This window comes from Prionailurus viverrinus, chromosome A2, assembly GCF_022837055.1.
Source record: "Prionailurus viverrinus isolate Anna chromosome A2, UM_Priviv_1.0, whole genome shotgun sequence".
Taxonomy (NCBI): Eukaryota; Metazoa; Chordata; class Mammalia; order Carnivora; family Felidae; genus Prionailurus; species Prionailurus viverrinus.
Window position 1 is genome coordinate 12,700,567 of NC_062562.1, and position 18,233 is coordinate 12,718,799.

Below are 18,233 nucleotides of genomic sequence, written 5' to 3' on the forward strand. Positions count from 1 at the left end.
GGGTGGGAGGGCAAGTGGATCCCATCCACCCTGCAGAGCTAGGGTGCAAACAGTGCTGGTGGGTGGGTTGTCTTAGGATCCTTCCGCACCCTCCACTGGGACACACACCCCACACAGCTCACCCACACGTCCTGGAAGGTTCTGCCATGTGCTGCCCTGGCCACGGTTCCAGGGAGCGGTGGGATGTGGACTTCACCGCAAGGGGGGGCTCTGCTTTGGAGATAGGCCCCTTCTGGTCCAGCCCCGAAGGATGGGCAGCAGCACCTCCTCAGATGTACCCACGGCCACATGCTAAGTATTTTCCATGTGAGATCTCACTTCCATTTTGGCCACCAACCTGCTTGGGGGGGGGGGGGGGGCGGGGGGCGGGCACCGAGACATCCTTTTACTGAAGAGGCAGGCAGCTGAGGAGGGGGCAGTGACTTCATCCTGGCTGGGACACCCAAGGGTCCCTCCCAGGCAGCCACTGCACCAACTTGTCATTTGTAAAAGGGCTCACTCGAGGACCTTGGGGGGGTCTGGCCAGTTTCTTTGTCTTTCTGTTGAGTAGAAAAGCTTGGAGAAGCCAGCCGCCCTGCTTCCTGCCACCTGCCTGCCTTCTCCCACTCCTCGAGTCCTCCTGGGCGCCCCCTGCCGTGGGTGGCCCGCCGGGTTCCCACAGTGTCTCTTGGGGTGGTGTGAAAGGGGGGGGGGGTTCGGCTCATCCTCCCATGCCAGCCTTCAGTGAACAGAGGGCTCGTGCCCCAGACACATTAGGTAATTTTGGCAATTCTAGGGACCTTCCGAACCAGATGCAGCCCACGAGGTGTTTCTAACTTTTTAGAACTCATTGGCGAACCCAGGGCCTTCACCCAGAAAAATACACCCTTTCACAGACATCCAAACCTTGGCCAGAGTTTTAGAGAGGCTCCTGGTTCTTTGGGAATCTCTGAGGGTTCCAGGGACCCCAGCTTTGGGCCTAGTTGCAGTGGGGGAGGGGAAGGTATACCTGGGAAGGGGTGGGGTCTCTCGTCTCCCAGGGCCCCCCCCCCCCCCCGGGTCCCACCCGAACTGCAGAAACCAGCTGCCCCCTTCTATGGAATCTCGGGCAGGCCACTCTGTCCTGTTTCTTCTGAGGTCACAGGAAGGGTCAGACACCCACCGTGCCTGGGTCCTGAGCTCTGTGGCCCCTCAAGGGCAGGGCTTGGCTGACTCCCTTCCCAGAAGGCTCGTCAAGAGGGAACTTGGCACATCCCGCCACCTTCTGCCCCCCCAGATGGCACTGACTTCGTCTCTGCTCCCTTCCTGGCTTTGTGACCTTGGGCAAGGTGCTAAACCTCTCTGAGCCTTGTCTCCTATCTGTAAGATGGGAGCGGGAATGCCGCCTGCCTCACTTAGTGGCCACGGAGGTTAAACATGATAATTCTGAAAAAGAGCCCAACAAGCCCACAGTAAGCGCCATGGGCACGTTAAGGTGATGGGCCACAGGAAGGCCCTCCACCTCACTCCCTCCCAGAAGCCACCTGTACCCATCCCCCCAACCCCTCCCTGCCCAGGGCACCTTAGGACGAGGCTGCCAGGCAAGGAGGAGCATGGCCGACACACGGCTGAATTTGGCCTGTGCGTCGGGCGGCTGAGTCACATCCCCAAATTGTATCTTCGTAAGTGCGTTTCGGAAGGTCGTTTGCAACACCCCCACCCCCTCCTGGCTCCGTCTGCCAGGCCACTCGCCTCTCCTGCCTGTGCCCCCGAGCCCTGGGTGAGGACCCCCTGCGCTTTCAGGAGGGATGGTAGGAGCGATGCCTGGGGTTTCCTCACCTCCTGGGAGAGAGCAGGGTCTGCGATCGCTGTGTGTCTCCTGGTGACAGGCTCCCGGCCCCACCTGCCAGCTGATGGCCCTTCAGGTGGCGAGCAGGGGCCCTCGCCCGGGAGTAGCAAGGCCCCTGAGTGTTCATGAAGGTGGAGAGAGAGATCCGGGGCCAAGGTCAGCCTTATAAGCCGTGAAGTACGGGGCGTGCAGGAGACCAGCTCATATAAACCATGAAGTGCTAAGCCCGTGTGAGGCCAGGACTTATAAACCAACGTGTCAGGCCACAGGTGGCCACGGCCTGGTTGAGGTAATGGATGGAGGGGCGAGGGAAGGGACATGTTCTAATACTCATGAGGTCTCTCTGCCACGAAAGGAAGGTTTCTTGTGCCCCTACTGTGCGCGGGCACCAGCATCTGGGGACATGCGGTGAGTGGGACAGACACTGTCTGGGGGTGCCCGACAAGGTGTCATCTTGGCATGTCTTTATGTGACAGTTTCCGTGTCTGTCACCCCCCCCCCCCCCACCAGAGTGTGGTTGCAGGGCCGCAGAGGCATCCTGTCTGTGCGCACAGCCCTCTCTCCCGGGCCTGGTCCACAGGGGCCCGCCGTGCATGCCAGGCTGGCCTTTTCAAAGGGGGTCAGCACTTGGCCACTGCCTGTCGCTGCCCCACTTATTCCTGCTGAGAGAATCTTACAAAGCAGCCCGGTCCAGAATCTGCCCTAGAAGGACATGGCCCCTTCACGGCACAGCGCCTCAGTTTCCCCACCGGTAAAACTGGCCAAATCCCAGCACCCCTTCTTGGGGGGTATTGGCAAGGATCAAGGAGCAAACTTGTGTGAAGGACGTAGCCTGGCGTGTTGTAGACGTTCGCTAAACATCAGCTCGTAGTGGCAACCGGGGGGTACACAGGGGGGAGGGAGAGATGGTGGGTTGGGGTGGGACAGGGGAGGGTCTAGCAAGTTGGGACCCAGAAGGTGAGACTCCACGCAGCCTCATCTTGTATGGGTCACTGTCCTCAAGGTCTTCGCTCTCGAACATGATCCCAGAGGACACTGCCCTACGCGAGGGCAGAATCCCAGGATGTCGGGGCGGTTAGACAGTCTGCTCTCTGGTAGCCTGGTGGGGAAACTGAGGCTGACCCGGGGTCACAGGGCCAGGCTGAGCACATCTCACAAGGCCCTACAGAATCAACTCTGGGATCTTAGAGGTAAATACCGGGTTGCCACGTTGGTCCCGGAGTCTCTTTGGAGATCACAAACCTCCTTCCACGCAGGCAGGAGGGGGCTGGGGGTCTCTGCAGCCACAGCCACGGTCCTCGTGTCCCCACACTGATACCCCATGCTTGCGTGTGTTCAGGCCTTCGGACAGCTCTAGGGGAGGAATTGGAGGCCCAGCAGGGTGAGCTTGACTTGCCCGAGAACCTGAAGGTCAGAAGGAGACGAGCCCAGGTTGGAACCACCTCCTGACCACACACACGGCCTCTGGTCCTCCCAGGCAAACCTGCCAGCACATTCTGTCTCCAGACATTCCCAAGTGTTTACTGAGTGTCAGCTGAGTGTTCGGCATTGTTCTAGGTACTTGGAGACAGAAAACCAGTGGGCAAAGGTTCAATAAGAGGGTGTTCCAGGCAGAGGGCCCAGCAGGTGCAAAGGCCCCAGGCTGGACCAGGCTGGTCAGGATCTGGTGATGGGGATGCTTATGTGGCTGGAAGAGAATGACTCTGAAAGAGTGAGAGGGTTGAGGTGGGTAGGAGCCAGACCACAGAGGGCCTCCTGGCCACAGTGAGGTCTTTGGTTTTTGTGCAGCAGCACTGGGGAGCCATGGGAGGGTTTTGAGCAGGAGAGGAATATAGGCTGACTTGGGTGTTTCTTGGATGGCCAACCCACGTGTCAGTCACGTATCTGGGTTCAGGGCTTCCTGAGCCTCAGAATGTCTTGGGGTGGTGACAGGGGTCCCTGCCCTCTGGTCGGTTGGCAAGGCCCTTCCCTGACTGTGTCCCTCATGCCCCTCAGGTCGGCACAGGAGCCCGGTCACTGAGCCATGCTGGGCCCCGGGTGGCCTACAGCGAGCCCAACCCCGGCACCCACATAGTCATGAACAGCCACAGCCACAATGGCTGTGGGGGGCGGCCGCTGGGCAGCGGGCTGGGTGCCCTGGGCAGAGACCCTTCGGAGCCCGAGGCCGGCCACCCCCCCCAGCCCCCACATGGCCCGGGCCTCCAGGTGGTGGTGGCCAAGAGCGAGCCAGCCCGGCCCTCACCCGGCAGTCCCCGGGGGCAGCCCCAGGACCAAGAAGAGGAGGAAGACGATGAAGAGGATGAGGCAGGCAGGAGGAGGGACTTGGGGAAGACCCCAAACGTGGGCCACCGCCTGGGCCACCGGCGGGCGCTCTTCGAGAAGCGGAAGCGCCTCAGCGACTACGCCCTCATCTTCGGCATGTTTGGCATTGTCGTCATGGTGACCGAGACGGAGCTGTCCTGGGGGGTCTACACCAAGGTAGGCATGGCCTTTCCCCTTGGCCCAGGGAGGGCCCTGTGGACCTACTTGGCTCCTCACTGCCCCTGGGGCGTGGGGTCAGGGACCATATTGGCCCCAGGAGGAGCAGGTGGAAGATGCTGGAGGAGTGGGGGGGGGCGGGGGTCCTGGAGGCAGGGCAGGGGGTGGGTACTGGGCCTCCCAATGTGTCTACCTTCTGGGGGTTGCAGGCAGGCTGTACGTGGGGAAGTTAGGCTCCAGCCCATTCCTTCCGCCCTGCACCAAGAGGCCACACCCTGGCTTAAGTGGGGGGGGGGGTGGCAGCTGCCCCCCAGTCCAGGCCTAGGACAGGAGAGCCCCAGCGAAGGCCTGGGCCTCAGAGCCCGGAAAGAGCTTCTCCTCCTGAGAGTGATCGGGCTGGGCTGCGGCTATGGCTGCACGCCCCCTTGTGCCACCCAAGGGTGTGTGAGGACAGAGAGAGAGAGATCGGGGCATGTCCGCCAGTAGACTGTGAAATGCCGCCGGTGGATGCGGCGAGGCCTTCTAAACGGTGAAGTACCTACGTGAGGCCAGGCCTTATCGGCTGTGACATGCTGGGCCTTTAGGAGGCCAGGCCTTATCAACTCTGAAGTATAGGCCAGCGTTGCCATCGACCCAGGCCTAAGGAGAGAGGACAGGAGCATTCCTTCCTGAGGGGGGAGCCCAGGTGGGGGGGGGGTCAGGAGGGCCACCCACCCCCCAGCGCCCTTGTCCTCCTGCCCTCTCTCTCTCCGCCCAGGAGTCCCTGTACTCGTTTGCACTGAAATGCCTCATCAGCCTCTCCACGGTCATCCTGCTGGGCCTGGTGGTCCTCTACCACGCCAGGGAGATCCAGGTCAGTGGCGGGCCGGCCAGGGCAAGAGAAATGAAAACCTACACCGCCTACATCCACACGCAACTCGTATACGCATGCACCTAGCAGCCCTATTCGCGGGTACCACCGAGTGGAAACAACCCAGATCCCCGGTGTATGGACCAACAAAATGTCGTGTGCCCCCCAGTGGCATGTGGTTCACCCGCTAGAAAACCGAAGCACTGTGTGAGGCTGCTCCCGGCTGCTTTAACAGAGCACCACAGCCGAGGGGCTGAGACGGCAGGAAATGTGTTCTCACGGTGCTGGGGCTGGAAGTCCAAGATCAGGTGCTGGCAGGGTCGGTTTCTGCTGAGGCCCCTTTCGTCCACTTGCAGACGGCTGCCTTCTCCCCCCTGTGTCCTCTCGGCTTCCTCTGTGTGCGCGCATCCCTGGAGTTGCCTCTTCTTACGAGGACACCGGTCCTGTGGGAGCAGGGTTCCACCCTAATGACCTCATTTAACCTTAATTACTTCCTTGATTTTTTTAATGCTTATTTATTTATTTTGAGAGAGAGAGAGAGAGAGAGAGAGAGAGAGAGAGAGAAAGAGGGTGAGCAAGAGAGGGGCAGAGAGGGAGAAAGAATCCCAAGCAGGCCCTACGCTGTCGGAGCAGAGCCTGATGGGGGCTTAAACCCGCAAACGGTGAGATCATGACCTGGGCTGAAATCGAGAGTCGGACGCTTAACTGACTGAGCCACCCAGGCGCCCCTAACCTTAATTACTCCGTTAAAGACCCTCTCTCCAGGGACACCTGGGTGGCTCAGTTGGTTCAATGTCTGACTCTTGATTTCAGCTCAGGTCGTGATCTCAGGGTCGTGAGTTCGAGCCCCACACTGGGCATGGAGCCTGCTTAAAAAAAAAAAAAAGCGGCGGGGGAGGGGGTGTCTCTCTCCAAATACAGTCACAATGGGAGTTAAGGCTTCAATTTATGAGTTTTGAGGGGACACAAGTCAGTCCAGAACATTTCAGCCTCGGGCCCATCCCCCGAAATTCATGTCCTCCTCCCATGCAAAACGCATTCACAACTTCCCACCTGCCCCAAAGTCTTAAGGCATTCCGGCACCAACTCCCAAGTTCCATGTATCACTTAAGTATCAGATACGGGTGAGACTGAGGTGCCACTCCAGCCGAGAGCCGGACAAATCACCCAAGATGTAGGGGTGGGACAGGCGTAGGATAGGCCTTCCTATTCCAGAAGGGAAATCTGAAAGAAGGAAAGTTGGCAGATGCTGAGCAAGTCAAAGAGCTCCCAAGGCAAATTCTCTGCGTTCTGAATGCTCAGTGCTGCGGTTTCCGGGCCCACTGGGGTGGCACCGTTGTCCCTTCGGCTCTGGGTGGTGGCCTTTGGTGCCTGTGTTCTTCGACTCAGCATGTTTTCGAGGTTCTGCCACATGGCAGCGTGTATCAGAGCTCCTTCCTCTTGACGGCCGAATAATACTCCATTGTTTGGAAGGATCCCATTCATTCATTGACGGACACTTGGGTGGTTTCCGCTTTGGGTAGTTGTTCGCGTGCAAGGATTTGTCCCAATGCCGGTTTTGTTTTGGTTTCTATGTTTTTTGGTTTTTTTTTCCGATGCTCGTTTTCATTTCTCTTGCGTGTGTCCCCGGGGACGAGATTGCTAGGCCCTTGGTAACCCCGTGTTTTCTTCCACATTTAATTTGAATCGTGGCTGACCCCGAGAGCTAGGGAGTTTCGCGTCGGAGGCTGTGTTTCTCATAAAAGCCAAGCCAGGGGCTCGAGGGCTGGGGAGGGAGGGGGGTCCTCCCTGAGGGGGGCACGGGCGCGAGTCTGACACCCACCGCCGCCTGTCCCCTCCCCCGCCCCGCCCCCCGCAGCTGTTCATGGTGGACAACGGGGCGGATGACTGGCGCATCGCCATGACATGCGAGCGCGTCTTCCTCATCTCTCTGGAGCTGGCCGTGTGCGCCATCCACCCGGTGCCGGGTCACTACCGCTTCACGTGGACGGCGCGGCTGGCCTTCACGTACGCGCCGTCGGCAGCCGAGGCTGACGTGGACGTGCTGCTGTCTGTCCCCATGTTCCTGCGCCTCTACCTGTTGGGCCGCGTCATGCTGCTGCACAGCAAGATATTCACAGATGCCTCCAGCCGCAGCATCGGCGCCCTCAACAAGGTCACCTTCAACACACGCTTTGTCATGAAGACACTCATGACCATCTGCCCGGGCACGGTGCTGCTCGTCTTCAGCATCTCCTCCTGGATCGTCGCCGCCTGGACGGTGCGGGTCTGTGAGAGGTACGCCCCCGGCCCCGGGGCCCACCGTGCCCTCCCGCGGCTCCGGGGACCCAGGGCTCCCCTGGCCATCACAGCCCCTGACCCACATGATACCCACCCCCCCCCCCCAGTTCCTGGCCTCAGTGACCGCCTTCAAGCGCGGCCCCCTCATCCCTGGGACTCCAGCCTGTGTATCCTGTCCCCTACCCCAAGCGACACCCCCCTGGGACCCCCGGCCTCTCCCCCAGGGTGGGGTGGGGGCGGGTCTCATGCTCGTCTTTCTCCCAGCTCTTCCGCTGCGAGCAGCTAACCTCTGACCTCTGGCCCAGGGCAGTGGAGGCAGCAGGAACAGGATGCCCCCCGCCCCCCATCTGCCTGTTTCCCCCACAATTTAACCAGCTCTCCTTCTCCCCTCCGCCCGCCCCACCGGACTGTAGGGAAAACATGTGAGTCCTACCCTTGACCAAGCTGTGTGCACAGAGCCGCTGCCGTCCTGTCCGCCAGGAATTTAAGATTAGCTGCCGCAAGGTGGGGTGGGGCGGGGAGGGGGTGCGTTGGTGCATAGGGAGGTGAGGCGGGGCCGGGGCAGGCAAGTTCGGAGTCAGGCCCAGGACTGCTCTCAGGCCGTGTCCACTGGGCATCCTGGAGGTCCTTGTCTCCGAGGTTGGGGAGGGTTTTGTCTAGACAGCTGACCCTGGGGGACTTGGACAGCCCCTCCGGAGAGTTAGGTGGGTCTGGAGTAAATAAAAACTGACCCAGCCTTTAGTACCTCTCTCTGCACGGGGTTTGTTCTCAACAGCCCTGGAAGGTGCAGGCCATTCACCCAACTTACAGACGGGGAAAGGGAGGCTCTGGGGCAAAGGGACATTCCTGAGGGCCTGATTCCTGGTCGGCCCTGAGACCCACAGGGTGCTTCGGGAAAGGGAGGGTCTGCACTGGGCCTCTCGGGACGTGGGGGTGCCTTGGCTGGGAAAGAGCCTCTCCTACCTCATGCTTTGCTGGGGAAGGCCCTGGAAGGGTGTATGGCAGGTGGGGCTGAGACGGGGCTTCCTGGGGGTCCCTGGGCTGGACTTGTCCCCCCAGGACCCCAGTCTTCACCCCTTAATCTCCTCCATGGCGCCTGCCTCAGCCTGATGTGGGGCTCATGGGGGCGAGGGCCCAGCCCTTCTCGTCCTCGAGGCTTACCGTCTTGGGACCAGACGGGGTCTCCTTGGACCCCTGCTTGGGTCCCTATGCCAGTTCCCACAACCCATCCCCTACCCTGTCACGGCGGGGTCAGGATTGTGGTCTGGGGAGTGAGAGAGGGGCTCCCCTCCTCGGGCATCCTTGAGGTGCAGTCTGGGTCATCGCAGGGGTCCCCAGGTTGGGGCAGGGAACGGGGCAGGACCAGGGGGGCAGCCAATCCTAAATTCTGAGCCCTACGATGCTGCTTGAAGCCCCCTCGCCTGCCTCGCTCCACCCCTGCGGCTCTGTCCCACCCCCACCCCGCCTCCCGCATGTCCCCCACTCTGTGGTCCTAGGTAGTCCCGGGGGGGTCCTGCAGCACCCACCACAGCTCCAGCCAGGCCCCGGGCTCCCCCACGCGCTGCTGGAGGGCCTCCCTCTCGTCTTCCTGGTATGGGGTGCTGGTTTACCGGGAGACAGAAGCCAGGGTAACTTGGGGCTCAGATGCCTCGCTGGGATTCGGTCCCAGGTCCCCCGCACCCAGCAAGCAGACTGGCAGCCCAGGAGGAGGGGCCTGGAATGGCATCCCGACAGGGACCCCCAAACACCACACCTGCCGAGAAGGTCTCCAGCCTTCCCATCCTCCTTTGGGGGCTTCTATGGCCTCCTCTTGAGCCCCTGACTCCAGCCCTGTCTGTCTGGAGCAGCCCTCCCCCCAGCTTCCCCTGTCCTGCCCCTGCCAGCGTCCCCCCTCCTCTGCGCCACCTCAGTTGACCTCTAACCTTGAGCCCCCTCAGGGCCTGAGGCCTGGGAAAGAGTGGGTCATCAGGAAAGGGCTCCCTGAGCTGGAGGGGCTTCACAGGCTGGGGAACCTCGAGCGAAACCCCTCTGACCCCCAGCCTGGGCTGACCGTAGGTAGGACGTGTTTGTAGCCCACGTGACCGGGTTTGCAGGGCTGGCCATGGCCAGGGACCAATTCATGTCCCTTGGGGCCCGCCCCCCCATACCAAAAAGTTAACCGCCAGCTCCCCCCAGTGCCAAGCTGCCGCCTCCTTCCCCAACTCCCAAACGAACCCTAAGCCTGGGATTTGGGGACCATTGGTGCTGCCCCACACATACTGACTTCCCTTTTGCTCCCAAGTCCTGGAATACTGCAGCCACCCGTGTCCCCCAGGGGCCCTCTCCCCCTGCCCCCTCAACCTCACGGAGTCCTGCTGGCTGGGGAAGTTCTTCCCGATGTCTCACCTGAATCCTCACCTCCACTCCCTGCCGCTTCTGGCACCCGTGGCCACCCGTGTCTGCGTCTGTCTGTGCGTCTGTCTTTGGGAGGGGGATCGCGTGGACACAGTGGACGTACCCTCACCCGGACCCCTCTGCCCCCGGACCAGGACCAGGGCCAGGGAGGGCACACATCCTGGGCGGCAGCGTGGGGTGGGGGTGAAGGGAGAATGGTGGAAGGGATCCTGGGAGGAGAGTGCGGGTGCCCTCTGCCCGACGGACCCTTGGGAGGATGCTGACCATCCCCTCTCCCTGCAGCGGTACCTTTCCGAGCCCTCAAAGTGGTCCGCTGCTTGTAGTCAGGGTCCCCACCCAGCCGGGTGGACCCAGGGCCCCAGAGGGAATGATGAAGGCAGAGAGACCAGTGTGGACTGACTGGGCCTTCCCCGGCTCCCCTCAGGTACCATGACAAGCAGGAAGTGACCAGCAACTTTTTGGGGGCCATGTGGCTCATCTCCATCACCTTCCTCTCCATCGGCTATGGCGACATGGTGCCCCACACCTACTGCGGGAAGGGCGTGTGCCTGCTCACTGGCATCATGGTAAGGGCGGGGGCCCTTGCACACCCCCTACGGACGGGGAGCTCACTCCATTGTGAACCGTAATGCATCAGCCTGCCCCTCCCTCTTTGTGTCATCCTGCTCCCTCACCGCCCCCCCCTCCTCCTTACCCCGGCCGTGACTCAGAAATCTGCACCCTTGGGCTTCCTGGGGGGCATCTCTTCTTGGCTTCTTCCAGCCCTAGGTATGTATGTAACTCCTGTGGTCCCCGCAGGGCTGGATGCTGTGGTCCGCTGTTAGCCCGGCGTTTGTCTGCCCCTTTATTCTCTGCAGCCTGCTTACTTCACAGCCCTGGGGTCCAGGGCTAGGGACTTGATGCTTCCATGCCTCAGTTTCCCCAGCTATAACCGGTGCCCATCTCCTCTGTTCATCGTGAAGTTCAAGTCTGTCCCTTTTTATTTATTTATGTCTTTTTAAATTTTTTAAATGTTTCTCTTTATTTTTGAGAGAGACAGAGACAGAGCACGAGCAGGGGAGGGGCGGAGAGAGAGGGAGACACAGAATCCGAAGCAGGCTCCGGGCTCGGAGCTGCCGGCACAGAGCCCGACGTGGGGCTCAAACTCACAAACCGCAAGATCACGACCTGAGCCGTGGTCAGACCCTCAACCGATTGAGCCGCCCAGGCGCCCCTCAAGTCTGTTCCTTTATGTGAAACGTCTAGAACGGTGAATGCTGTGGACACCCAGTCAACACCCTCTGGGTTGTGCCGTCACGGCTCCCTTCCCCATCCTTGCCTGATTCTTGGGGCATCCCAAGCACCCCGCTGAGCCCCCGTGCTGTGCAGCTTGTCTCCTGTGACTCGTTGGGCCCTGACAGCACCCCTTCTCCCCCCAAGACTTCTCAAGTCTGTCGGTGGGTGTGGGCAGCCTTTGGCACCCAGCACCTTCTTTCCCTGGTCCCGTCTTCGGTTTTGCTGTTCATCCCCTTCTGGAACCTTCTGGAACCTTCTTTCTCCAAGCTTCCACCTCCTTCACAAATGCTCTTCCGTGTTTTGGGTTGCAGATTATCGGGTGCGTGACAGGGGACTCCTCTCCCCAGTCCCCAGTTAATAACCTGTTCATTTGTGAAGAACAGTGAGCATCGGTGGGACCAAAGCAGCACCAAAGAAACTGACTTAATCCCACCCCCCAGGTTCCACGCCAGGCCACTCCTCCTCCGTTCTTGCAAACATAGGGCACGATCCCCACAAGAGTTTCCTTTTCTCCCGCCGACGGAGGGAGCATCTTGCGGTGCCTCTGCCCACCCTGTTACGCTGCTTGCAGACCGTGGTCAGTTGTCACTGTGTCCCGAGGCCCGCGGCTCTGTCCCCATTTCTCCTCACCCTCTCTAAGCTGTTTGAGCAGAAGCTGGGGGCTCCACGTCCTCCTCGGGCCCCCACCGGGGCCTCCCTCCTCCTGGCTGCGCTGACGCGGCCCCCCTCTTGTGAAATGGCACCACGCCTATTTGCCTGTGTTACTTTGCAAGAGGTGAAGGGGGAAAAACTAAAGGTCCACAGTCCAACCCCCACTACGAGCAAACGAACTTTTCAAAAGAACCAAAAAAGGACTCAGGTAAGGCGAGCTCAAACCTGGAAAGCCCAAGACAAAATGGAAACGCCGAGTTCCGTTCTTTGGGACATGGCTCCTTCTGGAAAATGAGTTCCATGTGTGGCCACGTCTCCGCCCTCGCTGCTGGCACACGCACGGGTGGCCACGCTTGGGCTGGTTTCTAGCTCTCCTCTTGGCTCTCTCTGCCAACCTTGCCCAAGCGTGTCTGCTCCCGGTCACTGCCCTGTCCAGGATCTCACCAGCCATGCGTCTGTCTGTTCTTGAACTTCAGGGCATCCCAGTGTGGCCCCCTCTGAGCCTGGCGTCTTTTGCTGGACGTGGTTTCCATGCTATTTTGCGGAGCCACCAGATGTCTTTTTTTTTTTCCTTTCTGCGTCGTATTCCACCTGGAGGGTTTTGTTTCGTTTTGTTTCGTTTGTTGGTTTGTGTGTTTTTTTGCCCCAGTTGACAGGGCTTCTTCTGACAACAGACTCCAGGAACCCATGTCAGGGTTTTCTCAGAAGGCAACCTTGTCCATGTCGCCTGCCCATGTCGCCCTAGTGGGGCATGTGGGGACCCAGACCTGCCCGGAACCGTCCGATGGTGGCCCTGGCCCACCCCTCCCCATAGATGTTTCCTTCCATCCCTAAGAAGAACTGAGCATCCCTGGCCAAGTGTCCCAGGCCGACCTCTCCCTTCTTCCTTCTTGGAGGTCATGGCCTCAGGAGCAAGCAGCTTGCAGGAAAGCATCAGGAACAGCCCTCAGTGCAGGCGGGGAACTGCCTGCCCCCTTCACACCTGCTCCCGCCACCTGCCTTGAACACCTGCTGGCCCCCCTCACCTGCTCCTGTCACCGGCCTCGGGCACTTCTGGGGCTGATGACACTCCTGGGGGTTCTAGGCTGGCCCCTGGCCCCTGCTCCTCGGTGGCAGACCCTCTCCCTCCCTCCCGCGTCACTTTTTGCTGCCCCCCTCCACCTGTCTGCCCTCTCCTCTCTTGGGTCCTCGCTCCTCCTCTTTTCTCTCTCTCCTAGGCTGCTCCCAGTAGACATACAAGTCCTCTCTGACCTCCTTCACTAGCCAGGAGATCTGCCATTTCGGGCATCCTGGGGAGTGTGATTGCATCAGGCGGGGAGGCCACCGTTCTCCCCTCCACTCCCCACCCCTCCTGGGACCTCCGCCCTGCTCCTTCCTACCTGCAAATGCCCCACCACAGGCAGCCAGCCTGACCCTCCACTCACGCTGCCTTCTCACCCTGCCAACTGACCCCTCCCATGACTGTAGGAAGACGTGTTGTCTGGGTCTCTGCCCTCAACGCCCAGACCCCAGCGCCTTGAGGGAAATGCTTCCAAATCCTCCCTCCTCCATGTTCCGAACGTACCTGCAGATCCTGCCCTTTTCTTCTCCCTTTCTTCTCTCCAAGCCTCAGTTTCCCTCTCTGTCTAGTGGGGATAAGAGTGGTATTACCTCCCAGGGCTGTTGGGGATCGGATGAGCTCATCAGTGGGACACAGTCCCCAGACATTCAACCGATATGAAGCAGGTGGGGCTGGGAGTCAGTGAGCTCAGCAGGTGGGACCTGCCAACACTGTGGGCTTAGAAGGTAAAGGTGAGGGTGGAATCAGGGCAGGCTTCCTGGAGGAGGGAGGGTGTCCTGCCTGTGACCCGGGACCTACATGGGGCAGGACACTGATGTGTTCCCCACCCTCCGCATGCAGGGGGCCGGCTGCACAGCACTTGTGGTGGCCGTGGTGGCCCGGAAACTGGAGCTCACCAAGGCAGAGAAACACGTGCACAACTTCATGATGGACACTCAGCTCACCAAGCGGGTAAAGACCTCCATCACAGCCACGTCCTCTTCTCGGTCATCAAGGGCAGACCCTCCCCACCTTACTTCTGCACGTGCCAGGCATGTGCACATGCCCACCGGTCACTGCCCTGCCTTGTGCTCTGCTGCCCATGTGAATGTGCATGAACCATGCACAGAGACGTGGCAGTGGCCCCAGGCGCCCACCTGTGTGCCTAGTCACAGCCCCACCCTGAGCCACACAGCAAGAGGCAGGCATTTGGGGGCCAGGCAGCCGGGTACAACTTAAAAGCTGTCTGACCTTGGCAGGTCGACCGCCCTGTGCCTCAGTTTCCCCATGTGTAAAGGGAGAGAGATGCCAGCGTGTGTAGATTCACTGATATAACATTTGCAAGGTGTATAGAAAGGGTCTGACCCACGCTGAATGATACAAATGAAGTGCACACACACATACACACACACACACAGACCCACACAGTGCAGGTGTGGCCACGTAAACGTGTCCTTGCCTTACGGTCCCAGGATCCCAGAGGGGCATTTCCAGGAGTTTCTAAAAGTTTCTGGAGGTTTCCGGAAGTTTCCAGAGCCTTCCACAGTTTCGTGCCTGCCTTGAGGAACTGTTCTTTTTCTGGCCCCAGGTAAAAAATGCCGCTGCTAACGTTCTCAGGGAGACGTGGCTCATCTACAAACACACTAGGCTGGTGAAGAAGCCAGACCACGCCCGGGTTCGGAAACACCAGCGTAAGTTCCTCCAAGCCATCCATCAGTAAGTCCAGCACCTTTCCCGCTCACGTTTCTGTGTCCACCTGGTGCGGAGGCAACTGTGGTCCTCGGGAGGAGGCTACAGGCCAGGCCAGACAGCTCAGCATGGCCTCATCACGGCCCCTCCCATGCCGGGTGGTCGGTTGGGGCTTGTAGTGTCTGTGCTGGGTGGGATGGTCAGAAGGAGGCAGGTGATGGGTCCAGCACTTGTCCAGGGCGATCACCTTTGATAAGTCATGCAACCCACCCCAAATAAATGGCAAGAAGCATATTGTATTCTCCAGAATAGCCAAAATTGTTTTACCTTTTAGATGAGACGCCATTTCCCTTTTTTGCTTTGGCTGCCAGGAAGCTCCGAATTAAATTTGTGTCCTGATCCATGTGATCATGTGGGGTAACTAGAAATTCCTTGATTCCCTCTGTTGTCCCTTTGTCCTGAGAATTATTTAGTCAAGTAGTTCTCCACCTTGGCTGCTCACCGGAATCCCCCACGGGGCTTTAAAAGGCCCACAGGCTGCACCCAACACAGCAGAGTCTGGGATGCACCGTGAGCTTAAGTTTAAGTTCCTCGGGTGAGTCCAGTGTGCAGCCAGAGTTGGCAAACTTTTCCTATAAAGGGCCGGAGGGTAAATATTTCAGGTTTTGTGGACCAGACGGTCTGTCACAACTACTCTACTCTGCCACTGTAGCAGGAACGCAGTGAAGAGGAGTGGGTGGGCTATCCTCTAATAAAACCTTATTTTCCCAAAACAGGTAGCTGGCCAGATTTGGGCTGGGCCAGGCTATCATATGCCAAGCACTGTCCACTAGAAATATCACGTAAACCACTATATAGTTTTAAATTTCCTGGTAGCCACATTACAAAAAAGTAAAAAAGGGGGACCTGAGTGGCTCAGTCAGTGTCTGACTCTTGATCAAGGTGTTGATCTTGGGGCTGTGAGTTTGGGCCCTGTGTTGGGCTCCATTCTGGGCATGAAGCCTATTTTAATAATAATAATAATAATAATAATAATAATAATAATAGTAATAATAATAAATTAAATTTTAAAATAGTAATGAAAACAAGTGAAATAAATTTTAATACATTCATGCAATAGATGCAAAATATTATCTTAACATGATTAGTATAAAAAATCAGGTATTTTAGAATTTTTTGTGTGTGCCAAATCTTCAAATTCTATTGTGTGTTTTACATTTATTTACAGCCCATTTTTATTCAGACCATCCACCTTTCAAATGTTCGGTAGCCACACTGAGGATGTATGAGACCAGCACCCAGTCTAGAATTTTAAACAGCTCCAAATCCTGGGAGTGAGGCACTCAAATATAAATTACAACTGAGTCCCGTGGTACCTGATTTAAAAGAGTAAAAACATATTTCGGCACTTTTCAGAATGAGCCCATGGATTCCCATCTCTCGTGTTGTGGGAAAACCTATTCACAATTGGGTTCCCCTAAGAAAATCAGGTGGCTCCTTGCCCCGGGAGCTCCTAGGCCAGACTCAGGGGCCAATGAGTCACAAAGTAAAGTGAATAGTGTTAGAGGCTGAACTCGTACAGCAGCAAGGCAGCTGATTCAGCTGTGGAGAAAAGAGACAAGAGGCAGCATGGAGAACCCTGGTGTCAATGGTAGAGTAGGAAGGTTGGGTTGGAGCAGAGCTGAGGGTGTGGCTGAAACAGCCCAGCTTCTGGGATGTCAGAAGGTAAACGAGTGTGGCCATGAGGAGACCAGGCCATAGGAGAGGAAGCTCAGCCAGCTGGATTTCAACTTTTTAATCCTGTTTAATAATCTTTGCCTCTTTAAAAAAAAAAAAAAAAAAGCTTTATTAAGCTATAATTGACTATATTCAACTGCACCTATTTAAACTGCATAGTTTAATCAGTGTTACCGTATGTATACATCCACATAACAATTAGCACAGTCAAGATAAAAAAAAACAAAACAGATCCATTGCCCCCAGAGTTTCTTCGGGCTCCTTACCGTCTTTGTCTTTTAGCTAGAGAGTTTAGTACATTTACATTTATTGTGTTTACTGTTATAATTGGATGGGTTTCAAATGATAACGGTCCCTACTTCACAAGACTGCAGGGAGATCCAAATGGGAGGATATGCAGAAATGCCTGGCATGGTCCTTGGCACAGAACAAATACTGGTAACACATGATGCCCTCTGCTTCTGCTTCCACCATCGTCTAAAAAGCAGGGAGAGGAGCTGGTACCACACTTACTCAACCTCACTGTGTCCAGTGCCTTCTCACAAGACCCCAAGCCCCTTGAGGACAGAGACCCCTCCTCGTTGGCCCTCCCGCAGTTAGTAACTGACTACTGTTGTCCCAGTCTGGTTTCTGCCACCTAACCGTGGGACCTTGGCAAGTGACTGTGCTATTCCAAGCTGCGTTTTTGTATCTTTATAAGTGGAGCCAATGGTCGTTAATGTGCCTTTCCTCCAGGGATGAGGTGTGGATAGAACACAACTGGGGATTCACCTCCGCCTACCTGCCGTACAGTGTTTTCTAAACAGGAGAACCAGCAATGTTGTCATTACAACCCTCGATATGTTCATTTGGTTACTGTATACGCATTTCCTATGCCAGCCGGTGTGCCAGGCATGGGGGGCACAGACATTGGGCCTGTCCTGGACTTCGCCCCAAGGGAGGTTCCGGAAGGTTGTTGGAGGGAAGCAGGAGGGTGGGAATTTAGGAAAGCCAGGTCTGTGGAGAAGGCACTTGCTCTGTGAGTTACCTGTTTCCCTTTGTTCTGGGGCAGGACTGTCTCCTTCTTCTTTCTTTCTTTATTTGTTTGTTTCTTTGTTTATTTATAAATAAGCCACCTGAGCCACCTGGGCGCCCCCATTTTTTATTTTTTTAGCGATTTCATTTTTAAGTAATCTCCATAACCCACATGGGGCTTGAACTCACAACCCTGAGATCAAGAGTCGTCCACTCCACTGACCAAGCCAGCCAGGCGCCCCTCACTCCATCTTTGGGTCCCCCTAAACCTACTCCCTTCCCGATCGGAAAAGAAAAAGAAAAAAATGGCCCCGTAAAGCTGATAAAACCAAACAAGTTGGAACTAGGGCCTGAAGGGTGGGTGAGATTTGGTTAGGAAGCCAAAGGCGGGGGGGGGGGGGGGGGGGTGCATAGCAAGGATTGTCCACAGCCCGGGCAGTGGTGGGGACGTAGGAATGAGTGTGGTGCCAGGGAGACTGGAGGTCTGATATGCGGGCATGAGGGAGCCTTGGCAGGGTCTTGTGCTGGGGAGTCTCCGTGACGGGAACACCGTATGATCAGCCAGTGCAAAGGCGGACGTGATCTCTGGACAGATCGACGAACGTAGTGGGCACTTGCTCGGGATGCCATAACAGATTACTACCAACTGGGTGGTTTAAAACAGTAGAATTTATTATCTCACTGTTCCAGAGGCCGGAAGTCCAAGATCAGAGTTGGCAGGGCCGTTTGCCCTCTGAAGGTGCTAGGGGAAGATCTGTTCCAGGCCTCTTTTAGCTTCTGGCAGCCTCGGGCGGTCCTTGGCTTCTAGATATATCTCCCCAGCCCTCCATCTTCAAATGGCCATCCCCGCTGAGGTGCCGGTGGGCACTGGCTTTGCCTCTCGGAGCCCCGTTATTCTTGGGAAACAGCATGGGCATAGTTCCCTGGACTGAATGCCACCTCTGGGACCAGGTGCCTGGCACAGACTGGGATACCGTGGCACCGCAAGGCTGCAGACAGCTGCATTTGCTGGGTGGGCG

The 18,233-nt window shown here is 57.6% G+C and overlaps 1 protein-coding gene across 3 annotated transcripts in view; it reads left to right on the forward strand.

Moving 5' to 3' along the window:
• Nucleotides 1–18,233, forward strand: part of KCNN1 (potassium calcium-activated channel subfamily N member 1) — a 30,594-nt gene that overhangs the window by 8,534 nt on the left and 3,827 nt on the right. For 2 of the 3 annotated variants that reach the window (XM_047851031.1, XM_047851033.1), the window contains 6 exons: nucleotides 3,803–4,285; nucleotides 5,043–5,138; nucleotides 6,994–7,412; nucleotides 10,234–10,375; nucleotides 13,636–13,746; nucleotides 14,363–14,490. In XM_047851031.1, the coding sequence (XP_047706987.1) occupies nucleotides 3,884–4,285; nucleotides 5,043–5,138; nucleotides 6,994–7,412; nucleotides 10,234–10,375; nucleotides 13,636–13,746; nucleotides 14,363–14,490 (1,298 nt within the window). In that variant the 5' untranslated portion in view covers nucleotides 3,803–3,883. Of the gene's footprint in view, nucleotides 1–3,802; nucleotides 4,286–5,042; nucleotides 5,139–6,993; nucleotides 7,413–7,828; nucleotides 7,838–10,233; nucleotides 10,376–13,635; nucleotides 13,747–14,362; nucleotides 14,491–18,233 lie in introns of all 3 variants that reach the window. The other variant, XM_047851030.1, reaches the window with a different exon arrangement.